The sequence below is a fragment of the Hippocampus guttulatus genome, chromosome 9, assembly GCF_054856545.1.
Source record: "Hippocampus guttulatus isolate MCC_2025c chromosome 9, RoL_Hgut_1.0, whole genome shotgun sequence".
Lineage (NCBI taxonomy): Eukaryota > Metazoa > Chordata > Actinopteri > Syngnathiformes > Syngnathidae > Hippocampus > Hippocampus guttulatus.
In genome coordinates, this window is record NC_141269.1 from 19,677,251 (window position 1) to 19,689,653 (window position 12,403).

The window sequence follows — 12,403 nt, forward strand, 5'->3', positions numbered from 1 at the left end:
GAAAATCAAGAGAGGAAATCACAAAATAAATTCTATGGGTGTTTGTGAACACACAACAGAGGAACAAACTACACAACTCCGAGACAGTCCAGTCTCCTACAAAAGGAAAAGATGATGTTTGGGGACTATCCCCCGCCCCGTTCTAGTTGAGATGGTATAACCCAAGAGGCAAGATGCCGCTTGCTACTGTGATTTCCAGTTGCCATTCTACTATTATTGCCAGCCAACATGTCGTGTGTTGTTATTAGACAAACAGATGACGGAAGTACTACAGAGCATGAAAGCTACGTAATCAACTCTTCTCATGCGTAGCGAGGCTACTCCGCCCCGCCGCAAACGAGCATTTGCTCCGGAGCCAATTTTTAACCCTGTAGCGTTCACACGTACCATTTTACATCGGTGCTGCCCCGCAAACGAGCATTTGCTCCGGAGCAAATTTTTAAACCACCTCCCTGAAGTGGGTTAAATTTGCTCCGGAGTAAGATGTTTTCAGGGGCTACACCGGTGTAAGTTTGCACGTGTGAACGCTCTACTGGGGTAGCACCGGCGTAGCACCGGAGCAAATTTTGCCGTGTGAACACCCCTTAAGGGTCAAATGTGGCCCTAATCCCAAATTAGGATTAAAGCATTAAATGTTTGAAAAAACATATATTTTGGTGTTCAGTGAACATATAGCAGGCATTTCATGTAAAATTCATCATTTTCCAAAGAAGAAAACGGTTCTTGGGTTCTCCAGGGTTAAGTCTGCTTGACACTAAGACTGTGTTCTTTTAACAAAACTCTACCAATTTTATTACTGTGTCGGTACTGATACGACTCACAGCTTTTGAAATAGCTAATTGTCTAATATGTGAAGAGGCAGACTTCGGAAAGTAGTTCGACATGTGACAATACCTTGTCGCTGGTCATCCTGCTATCCCACTACACGAGCATGAACCGGGATTGAAATGTTTTCTCTTCCAAGCTGCAACAACTTGGAGCATTGTTAAAGTCTGTAACTGTCACAGAAAATGGACTTTCACAGTTTTGCTATACCAGAAGTCACAAACCTATTTCATACAAAGGCTCATGGGGCATAAAAACAACACCAACTCAAACCAGTATAAAATCCCACAATCCAGTGGACCACAAACTTGGGAGTTGTCAGAACTGTCAACAACCAAAGAAAAGCCTCCACCTAAATAATGTAATACAAAATATGTAGATGGGCTCGGTACCCGTACTCTTGAAGCACTCCCCACAAAACTCCCCAAGAGAAATTGTTGAACGCCTTCTCCAAGACCACAAAACACATGTAAACTGGTAAGTCAAACTCAGTGTCAGAGGTAGAGCTGGTTCACTGTTCTACGGCTGAGGAAAAAAAATGCGTTGTTCCTCCTGAATCCAAGACTCGACCTCCTGATGGGCCCTTCTCTCCAGCACCCCTGAATAGACCTTACAATGGAGAAGGATGAGTGTGATTCCTCTGTAGTTGGAACACACCCACACACAATGCTGAAGATGTGTGTCAACCAGAAAAGCCCCATAAGATCCAGATCCTTTAAGGCAGGGGTGCCCAACCTTTTTTTGTCCCAAGGGCTACTTTTCAAGGAGCCAACCTCCGGAGATCTACCAGTCCAGTGTCAACATCTGACACCGCCCCCCCCCCCCCCCACACACACACACACGTTAACTAAAAGCCCCAGGGCCAAGCCATTTGGCTTTCCTACATAGAACCAAATATGAACCAAACAGAAAAAAAACTGCTACGAAACAGATCTCTGAAAAAAGGAAATCACTTCCTACCTCCATGGGCTGGCTTTGATCCTCATGTCATTTTGCAATTTCAGAATCTCATCCTCAAGGGTCTGGCTTTCAAAGTCGAAAAGTGATTTGACTTTGGCGGCAATGTCACCAACGTCAATATTTGCACCAAATGGATAACACATAGCTGACTCTAGGCGCAATGGATGCAAAGTCAGTAAAACGCCTCTCAAACTCTGATGAGATGCTCTGAACATGCTCCGCATAACGTGCACTGTCAAGCTGTGTCACACCTTTCCCATGACGTTTTAGTTCTGCTTGCATGTGAGGGAAGTTGCACCGGTTACTAAGCCGCAGCCGGTTGGACATCAGCTTTTTGCTTGCTTTTAAATGTGCTCACTGAACTCATCATGTTGACTACATATTTACTCTTACCCTGCATCTCTAAATTCAATTAATTGAGCTGGCCAGTGAGATCAGTGAGGAAAGATAAATCTAAAAGCCACTGTTTTGTCCCGCTAACAAATCCCATGAAAGCATTAAAAATATCCTCCCCCCTGGTGTGTACTTTTAATGGCAAAATGGTGAGTGGCTCTTCATTGGTTGGTGGAAAATGGTAGTTCTTGGATCTTTTCCTCTCAGCCAGGGATGGCCAACCAGTCAGAGACAAAGAGCCATTTTTTTTACTGTGTTACTGCAAAGAGCCACATACACATGGGCATCCCATCCTGTGTGTGTGCGTGCACACACACACAAACGTCTTCCCCCCGCCCCCCTCCATTTCCTCCTCCCACCCTTTGCGGTTGACTTGGGACCAGTCCGCTGGCTCCCGGTCTGGCACCCCTGCCTTGACATCAGAGGTAATTCGCTGACTAGCTTTGCATTTAGCGCCGTTGTTTGCGCATTAGTGGTGATTCAGTCATCTGATTGGTTGCCCTCTGTGTCAATCAAGTAACGGGATTGATGATAGGCTGCCGTAGTATGTCCTGTGTATTTAGCGCCGTTGTTTGAATGGCATTGCCACTGCCAAGGCATTTTCAACGCTTGTCGTGTGAAAGCCGGGGAGTGCACTGAACCAGCCAAAGAACCGCAGTAATCGCTAGCTGCTCGCTACTGTTAAGAGCGGTCGGTCAACTTCCAGCAGCGTTTCCAACTCATCGGTAAGGAAGACGTCCAAAACGTCGCTCAATGATGTAATCAGTGTGTGTGATTTACTTGGGGGGATGTTTTTTTTCTTTTGTAATTTTTATTTGTTGATGTTTTTAAAATTTATTTCAGACAAAGAAAAGTTTTACATTTACATCCAGCCCAGATTGTAAACCTGGCGCAATCAGCCAGCAGCGGCTTCATTTGAGGGTGGAGCCACAACAGTTCCCGCCGCTGCTCATTGAGAACAACGTGCTTTCACCACACAGACTCCAAAAGTCTCCAACAACACCAGAAAAAGTCGCTAGATTGTTACTAGTCACTTAAAAAAAAAAAAAGTCACTCAAGAGGATCTGAATACTCACTAAATATAGTGTCACAGTCGCTAAGTTTGGAGACACTGACTTCCTGTCATGTCATTAAAAAAAAAAAAAAAAAAAAAAAACACACCTCACAGTTGCCTTGGGATCAGTCCGCGGTCAACCAGGGTCGACTGGTTGGGCACCCCTGCTTTAGGGACTACGGGCGGATCTCATTCACCCCTGGGGCTTTGCCAGGAAGGAGCTACCTCAGAGACTCCAGGCTCTGCTTCCGCAATAGAAGATATTGATGAGGTCTTTGAAGTACAGTACAGTAATCCCTTGCCACTTCGTGCTACATGCTTTGCGGCACTTTGTGGGTTTTCCAAAATATTGTCGTCATAAAAAAAAAAAAAATTAATCAAAAAAATAAAAATTTAAAAATACAGCCATATCGGCAGCCATATTAGGAAAGGAAGCATTGTTACACAGTGATGTGCGAGAGTGAAGGTTTCCCTGCATGCCGAACAAAGAGCTGAGGTGACTCAGAGGCTTTGTACATGCCCACTCAAACAAGGCACATGATTGATCACTGAGAGCACAAGTGGATTTATGTCATGATTTATTGTCTTTCTTGTGCATCATTGCAGCCTCACCCAGCACCTCCCCTTGTGTCTCGTCATGCTGTTGACCGTCTCGCATACTGTATCTTAGTGTTGTGTTCGCGATAACTTTTCCAACACAGATGCCTTGACCGGGACAGGTCGGGTTGACCTTTATTTTGAAAATTTCTCAATCCGGTCAGGTGTTTTTTTTTTTTAAACACGTCACAATGAAGCAGTGGCAGCTCAGACAAAGACTGAGGTGACAGCCGAAACTGTCAGCTAAGGTAAGAAATGTTTTATTCAAAAAAAAAAAAAGACCATTGTCTAATAAAAATGAAAGCTTAAACCTGTTTCAACTAATAAGAAGACAAGATGAACGTCATAGCGCTACCCATCACCATGTTTTTCTCCAATTTAAAAACCTCAGCTACACCATCAGCGCCTTGAGCAGAAGAGTTTCCGAGTGAACCTAAAGTCTGTACGAGTGAAGTAAGAGCCGTCTTCTATGCCACCAACATCATCGCCTCTCTCAGAAGGCGATGATGAATGTTAATTACAGTATAAGGTTTTGTAATTTAAGATTTAACAAAATATGTCTACTCTTGTAATCTTTGTCTCAAATAAGTAAAGTATCAATACTGTTTACATATTTTAAACATGCTGGTACCCATATACACATACAGAAAAATTCCTGGAGTGATGGGGGCAAACCCTACCATGTGGTTTTCACCTTTCGCAGGGGGTTTCTGGTCCCTATTAACCGCAAAAAATGAGGGATGATTGTATTCTTCCCACCAACTCACAATTTCCTGACTCAAGGTCAGCAGCACCCCATCTTCAATGGACACAGTGTTAATGGTGCACTGCTTCCTCCTCGTGAGACTCCAGATGGTGGAGTCTCACCATCTTCTTTCCTCAAAGAAGTCCATGGCCTCACCGAACTCCTCCCACGCTCCAGTTTTTGACACATTGACCGCTATAGGTACATTCCAGCTGGTATCAGTCAACTGCCTCCGGAATTACACAGGCCAAAAAGGACAGATACGACTTTTTCTTCAGCTTGACGACATACCTTACCACCGGTGTCCACTAGTGGGTTCAGAGATTGCCGCAACAACAGGCACCGACCACCTTTTTTTTTCTTTTAAGGGGCTTCTGTTGTGTAATGTATGTGATAATACCAGTAGATCAAACTATTATATGGCTTCAGAGTCATCATGGCATAAGGTCACAGTCTCTTTGTACTCATCCTGTCGCATTGTTTCCAAATGTGTGGATCACCTCCACAGTCTCACTAGTCCCCCTCTTTGATGTTTACAGATCTTCAGCCTCTGTAAACTTGTAACACAATAATCTTCAACCTCTGTCTGTATGTGATTAGGTGATCTAAAAGGCAAAGTCTGAAGTGGGGCAGCGCACAGTAGGCTCCATTAACCTTATTGTAGAAGTGATTTAACGTGTTATCCTCTCTGTAAGGGCATGAAATAAACTGTCTCTACTTAAGTATCTCATGGCTTATATTCCCCTTGTTAAAATTGCCAAATACAATTACCAGGGAGTCCAGGGAAGTCTGCTCCACATCCAAAATTTACTCTCCAAGTGCGAGCTGAACCTCATGTGCATCCGCGTCAGGTGGGCCATGGACAGTGGCCACATTGAATGATGTAAAATCATGCGTACTTTTATGCATCCTATCTATTATCCTTGCAATATGTTCAGGACTTTTCCAGAAATGTGTTAAAAAAAGAGAGAGAGATAGATAAATCCCTACAATGTAATTTAAAGAGGTTCATTGACTTTTTTTTAACCACCATATCACTGTTACCTGTCCTCTGAAATTGGAGCAACCAACGGAGCATACCAGTTGATTCCAACCTCACAGTGAGCATCCATGTATATTAGCACCTATAAAAAAACACAAAAACGTAAGTATTTTTATTTATTCATAATGTGAAACCAGAAATTAATTAACTCTCTTTGTTCTAAAATGTCAAATCTGTTGGTATAGCAATATTCCCAAGAAATACCTGTCCCTTTGTGGCCTTCTTGGCTCCAATACTTCGTGCCTGGATGAGACCCTCTCTCTTTTCATTTCTGTAAAGTTTCACTAGACCATTCCACTGCTTGATGTAAATCTCCAAACGTTCCTTCAAGTGGACTTCAAAAAGAGAGTTTCATCATCATTATTCCGTAAAAAAAAAAAAGAAGAAAAAAATCAAAAACAGATCAAGGGTGAGAAAATCTTATGGCCTTTGTGAGGTCAGATTTCATACACATGCAGACATTTTTCTAAAATATATATTTTTTAAATGCAAAAGCAACTGAATATCATATGACTTGACAGAGCGAGTAAACTGGAATCTGTATATTTAACATTTTTACACTTGTGATATATGAGTTCTAGAAGTGCCTTGCATTCCCAGCAAATCCAACAGTCATATCTATGCCTCCTTTTTCGTGTATACTGGATCAGGATAAACATATACAGAAACAGATCAACTTTGTCTCCACTGCAAAATAGGACATCAATGACCAGCATACACTCTTCCATAATACCTGTACAGTCATACCTCAGTTTTCGACCATAATCCATTCCAGAAGGCTGTTCGAAAACCGATTTGTTCAAAAACCGAAACCGCGCTCTTTTTTAAAAAAATCTTTATTGAACACGTCTGCTCACAATGGAATGTGACACGAGGAAGCGTCACTTGGCGCTTGAGAGAGTCAAGTGGCGCATTCAAGTGCGCTCAGTTTGGCCGAGAACCGATTTTCGGTCGGAATGTGAGGCACAAAAAAAACTCGAAATTTTTGGTTGAAAACCTATTTGGTCGAGAACAGAGACGTTCAAAAACCGAGGTTTGACTGTACTACATTATTATTTATTAAAATATACATATTATTATGGTACAGTAATCCCTCGTTTATCGCGGTGAATGGGGACCAAAACCACCCACGATAAATGAAAATCCGCGATGTAGCGACCAATTAACATACATTAAAAAAAAAAAAGCCCCTCGTGGGCCTTTGCGCTTGAGCAGAGCACACGCACGCACGCACGCACGCACGCACGCACGAGCGCACGCACACGCACACACACACACACAGGCCATCGATCCCACAGCGTGCAGCAGACGTGTTTATGATTAGTCAATTAAGGATGATTAGACAATTAAGCCCCTCCGTGAGCCGTAACCTTACCGTGGTGGAGGGGTTTGTGTGTCCCAATGATCCTAGGAGCTAAATTGTCTGGGAGCTTTATGCCCCTAGCAGGGTCACCCACGGCAAACAGGTCCAAGTTGAGGGACCAGACAAAGCACGGCTCGCAAACCACTAATGATGAATAAAATAAATGGCACTCAGTTTCTCTTGCCCGGACGCGGGTCACTGGGGCCCCCCTCTGGAGCCAGGCCTGGATGTGGGGCTCGTTGGCAAGCGCCTGGTGGCCAGGCCTACACCCATGGGGCCCGGCCGGGCTCAGCCCGAAGAGGCAACGTGGGTCCCCCTTCTCATGGTCTCACCACCCATGGGAGGGGCCAAAGGGGTCGGGTGCAGTGTGAGCTGGGCGGCAGCCAAAGGCGGGGACCCTGGCGGTCCGATCCTCGGCTGCAGAAGCTAGCTCTTGGGACATGGAATGTCACCTCTCTGGCAGGGAAGGAGCCCGAGTTGGTGTGTGAGGCAGAGAAGTTCCGACGAGATATAGTCGGACTTGCCTCCACACACAGCCTGGGTTCTGGTACCAGTTCTCTTGAGAGGGGTTGGACTCTCTGCCACTCTGGAGTTGCTCACGGTGAGAAGCGCAGAGCAGGTGTGGGCATACTCATTGCCCCCCGGCTCAGTGCCTGTACATTGGGGTTCACACCGGTAGACGAGAGGGTTGCCTCCCTCCGCCTTCGGGTGGGGGGACGGGTCCTGACTGTTGTTTATGCATATGCACCAAACAGCAGCTCAGCCTACCAACCCTTTTAGGAGTCCTTGGAGGGTGTGCTGGAGAGCACTCCTGCTGGGGACTCCCTTGTTCTGCTGGGGGACTTCATTGCTCACGTGGGCAATGACAGTGAGACCTGGAAGGGCGTGATTGGGGGGAACGGCCCCCCCGAGCAGAACTCGAGTGGTGTTTTGTTATTGAACTTCTGTGCTCGTCACGGATTGTCCATAACGAACACCTTGTTCAAACATAAGGGTGTCCATATGTGCACTTAGCACCAGGACACCCTAGGCCGCAGTTCGATGATCGACTTTGTGGTTGTATCATCGGATTTACGGCCGCATGTTTTGGACACTCGGGTGAAGAGAGGGGCGGAGCTGTCAACTGATCACCACCTGGTGGTGAGTAGGCTCCGATGGTGGGGGAATCTCTATTGTTGAGGCGGCCAATCTGAGTTGTGGACGTAAGGTGGTTGGTGCCTGTCGTGGCGGCAACCCCCGTACTCGCTGGTGGACACCAGCAGTAAGGGATGCCATCAAGCTGAAGAAGGAGTCCTATCGGGCCTTTATGGCCAGTGGGACCCCAGAGGCAGCTGACGGGTATCGACTAGCTAAGCGGAACGCAGCTTTGGTGGTCGCCGAGCGGGCGTGGGAAAAGTTCGGTGAGGCCATGGAAGCCGACTTACGGACGGCTTCGAGGAAATTCTGGTCCACCATCCGACGTCTCAGGAGAGGGAAGCAGTGCACCACTAACACTGTGTACAGTGGGGATGGAGCGCTGCTGACTTCGACTCAGGACGTTGTGAGTCGGTGGGCAGAGTCCTTCGAAGACCTCCTCAACTCCACCAACATCCTTGGAGGAAGCAGAGTCTGAGGACCCTGAGGTGGGCTCTCCTATCTCTGTGGTTGAAGTCACCGACGTGGTTAAAAAGCTCCTCGGTGGCAAGGCCCCAGGGGTGGATGAGATCCGCCCGGAGTTCCTCAAGGCTCTGGATGTTGTGGGGTTGTCCTGGTTGACACGCCTCTGCAACATCGCGTGGACAGCGGGGAGAGTGCCTCTGGATTGGCAGACTGGGGTGGAGGTCCCTCTTTTTAAAAAGGGGGACAGGAGGGTGTGTTCCAACTACAGAGGGATCACACTCCTCAGCCTCCCTGGTAAGGTCTATTCAGGGGTGTTGGAGGGGAGGGTCCATCAGGAAGTCGAGCCTCAGATTGAGGAGGAGCAGTGTGGTTTTCGTCCCGGCCGTGGAACAGTGGACCAGCTCTACACTCTTAGCAGGGTCCTCGAGGGTATGTGGGAATTCGCCCAACCAGTCTACATGTGTTTTGTAGACTTGGAGAAGGCGTTTGACCGTGTCCCTCGGGGAGTTCTGTGGGGGGTGCTTTGTGGGTATGGGGTACCGAACCCCCTGATACGGGCTGTTTGGTCACTATACCACCGATGTCAGAGTTTGGTTCGCATTGCCGGCAGTAAGTCAGAATCATTTCTAGTGAGGGTAGGACTTCGCCAAGGCTGCCCTTTGTCGCCGATTCTGTTCATAACCTTTATGGACAGAATTTCTAGGCGCAGCCGAAGCGTTGAGGGGGTCCATTTTGGTGGCCTCAGTATTGCATCTCTGCTTTTCGCAGATGATGTGGTACTGTTGGCTCCTTCAAGCAGGGCTCTCCAACTCTCACTGGAGCGTTTCGCAGCCGAGTGTGAAGCGGTTGGGATGAAAATCAGCACCTCCAAATCTGAAACAATGGTCCTCAGTCGGAAAAGGGTGGAGTGCCCCCTCCGGGTCGGGGAGGAGATCTTGCCCCAAGTGGAGGAGTTTAAGTATCTTGGGGTCTTGTTCACGAGTGAGGGCAGGAGGGAGCGAGAGATCGACAGGCGAATCGGTGAAGCGTCTGCTGTGATGCGGACGTTGTATCGGTCTGTCGTGGTCAAGAAGGAGCAGAGCGAAAGGGCGAAGCTCTCAATTTACCGGTCGATCTACGTTCCAACCCTCATCTATGGTCACGAGCTTTGGGTCGCGAAAGAACGAGATCCCGGACACAAGCGGCCGAAATTAGTTTTCTCCGCAGGGTGTCCGGGCTCTCCCTGAGAGATAAGGTGAGAGGCTCTGTCATCCGGGAGGGGCTCAGAGTCGAGCCGCTTCTCCTCCACATCGAGAGGAGCCAGATGAGGTGGCTTGGGCATCTGATTCGGATGCCTCCTGATCGCCTCCCTGGTGAGGTGTTCCGGGCATGTCCCACCGGGAGGAGACCCCGAGGATGACCCAGGACATGCTGGAGAGACTATGTCACCCAGCTGACCTGGGAACACCTTGGGATCCCCCGGGGAGAGCTGGAAGAAGTAGCTAGGGAGAGGGAAGTCTGGGCTTCCCTGCTAAAGCTGTTGCCTCCGTGACCTGGCCCCGGACAAGCGGTAGAAGATGGATGGATAGACAATTAAGGATGGAAGAGACCTGCTTGTGTTGTTATAAGCCTTCTCTCTCTCTCACTGCCACATGCACGCACAGGCACATACTAGCAGCATCTTAAACAACACTTAGACACTGATTAAAGATCAAAGAGTAACCCACGTGATAAGAAGATGCACAGCCAATCAACATGGCTTTACATCTTCTCAGCCCCCCACGTACTGTATATGTTGCTCTATGTGACTCTATGTTGTTTCGCTGACTTTCACTGCTTCTCGCGGACCGGTGTGGACTTTTTGCGGACTTCAAAAAGATATATTTTTTTAATGAATATGTTTGAAAAAATCCGCGATGCACCGAAGCCGCGATAAACAAACTGCGAAACAGCGAGGGATCACTGTATAAATATTATTACCATGAAATCCTGTGAATAAGACACCAAGTTATAATTATCATCTCATGGCCACTACCACCACCATCTTGTTTTTTCTCTGAACATGTGTATAATATAGTCCCCCAATTTGGTGGAATCCTTTATTACACTAGCCACAAATTAATTTTCGCCCTGAGTGCCAAAGATATTTTATAATATCTGGGTAATTCAGGGCTGCGCAGTACAAAAATGACAACAATTTCTTTGAACTGGCTCTGGTTTTAAAGGGTTCAGTCTGTATCAACATGAATTGATTGATAATTCATTTGAGAATATCAAAAATGCTTGTGGTTTATTCTCTAATAAAAGTGAAACAAGCTTGTTTGCTACCATAATTTCCTAATTTTCAAAATTTTTGCGTGATTTTCACAAGAAACATGATTTGCAGAGAAGTCTTTCTACAAGAATGATTGCTGTTTTTCACAATGCTGGATGGATGGATGGATGGATGGATGGATGGATGGATGGATGGATAGATGGATAGATGGATAGATGGATAGATAGATAGAGCTGACTCCTGGGACAGTTTGCATTCTTTCTCGGACAACTGGTTGCTTGACCACAGACAGGTAATTTTTTAACATTATTTTAAATCTAAAGCACTGATGTCCATGCAATAATTGTTCAGCTTTTATTTTGAAGGTGGCCAAATGCTGCTTGTTGGCAGCGTGTTACCGTAATGCATAGTATTAACAACTGCTGAGGCAGCTGGCTTTACTTCATCTTTTCCTGTGGAGTTGGCCTGCCGGCAGTCTTTCAGCCCTACGCTGATTGCAAGAACCCAGGGAAACTGCCAGCCACCTCCAGGCACCAGCATGTGAAAAGTCCACTACCCCTCCACCATCCTCAACCAAAGCATGCTAGGAACTGCGAGGCTTCACCATCACAACAATATACTGCATAAACTGTATTTGTTTGGCTGGGTGGTGGACAAATGTCGCCCTTCAAACCTGTGAATGTATTTTTAGTGTGTGTGAAATTCTGCTTGAGTGGGTGACATCATTACGCTAGTGTGCGTGTAAAGCTGCTGGGATAATCTACTCCTGCATAGTCACACGCTTTGGAACAAAAAACATGGCACCATTTGATTTCAGGTAAATCGGTGCTGGGTCGTGCTGATCCGAATCACTCCATACCCAAAAAACTTTGGTAACCATCCCTATATACTATAGAAGCTCTAGTTCAAATTTAGAGCTCGTTTGTAATATCTCCCAGTGAAATTAATAGAAATGCAATTAATCCATTCCAGTGCCAAAATTCATCAACTTTTTTTGTGCCAGTGTGTGGATGAAAATATCATGCAATATAGAAATAAGTGAAAACATACTATTGACAAGCCCTTCTAATAAGACTTCCTTGAGCAGCTTCCCTTTTCTTAGCAGCCATACTAATTGTTTAGCGCTTTATTTTTTTATGCTAGCATTTGTAAAAATATCAATAAGTGTGGCACTTCTTCTAGTTATTCAACTAGGCATATTAATAAGCGGCCAGAGACGCAAACTACACATTAAAGAAAGAAACTCACAATGAGCGTACTCATACGTAATCTATTTATCTGAAGTCACATACATTTCTCAAAACATTTGAAATAATATTAACAATTGCATCAATACAAGAACCAGGTGTCCTACATTTATAACTCAAGAAAATATTTTTAAATTTAAAGCAATTTAAATTGTCAAACTCTCCATCATGTCACCAACCACTGCATTGTCAACAACTTTGCAGTGAAAATTGTTCTGTGCATAAAATGCCACACCACCACCACTTTTATTGTTCCATGATGAGGTTAGATTCCTTTAATTCAAAATGTAATCCAGATTTGAGAAACTAGGTCTCATTAACGGC

General features: G+C 45.9%; 1 protein-coding gene across 1 annotated transcript in view; it reads right to left on the reverse strand.

Moving 5' to 3' along the window:
- The window catches only part of galnt7 (UDP-N-acetyl-alpha-D-galactosamine: polypeptide N-acetylgalactosaminyltransferase 7), a 73,836-nt gene that overhangs the window by 40,862 nt on the left and 20,571 nt on the right, over positions 1 to 12,403 (reverse strand). The window contains exons 5-6 of the mRNA XM_086119473.1: positions 5,821 to 5,951; positions 5,619 to 5,698 (exon numbers count right to left, since the gene is read on the reverse strand). Coding sequence (XP_085975599.1) covers positions 5,619 to 5,698; positions 5,821 to 5,951 — 211 coding nt within the window. The remainder of the gene's footprint in view (positions 1 to 5,618; positions 5,699 to 5,820; positions 5,952 to 12,403) is intronic.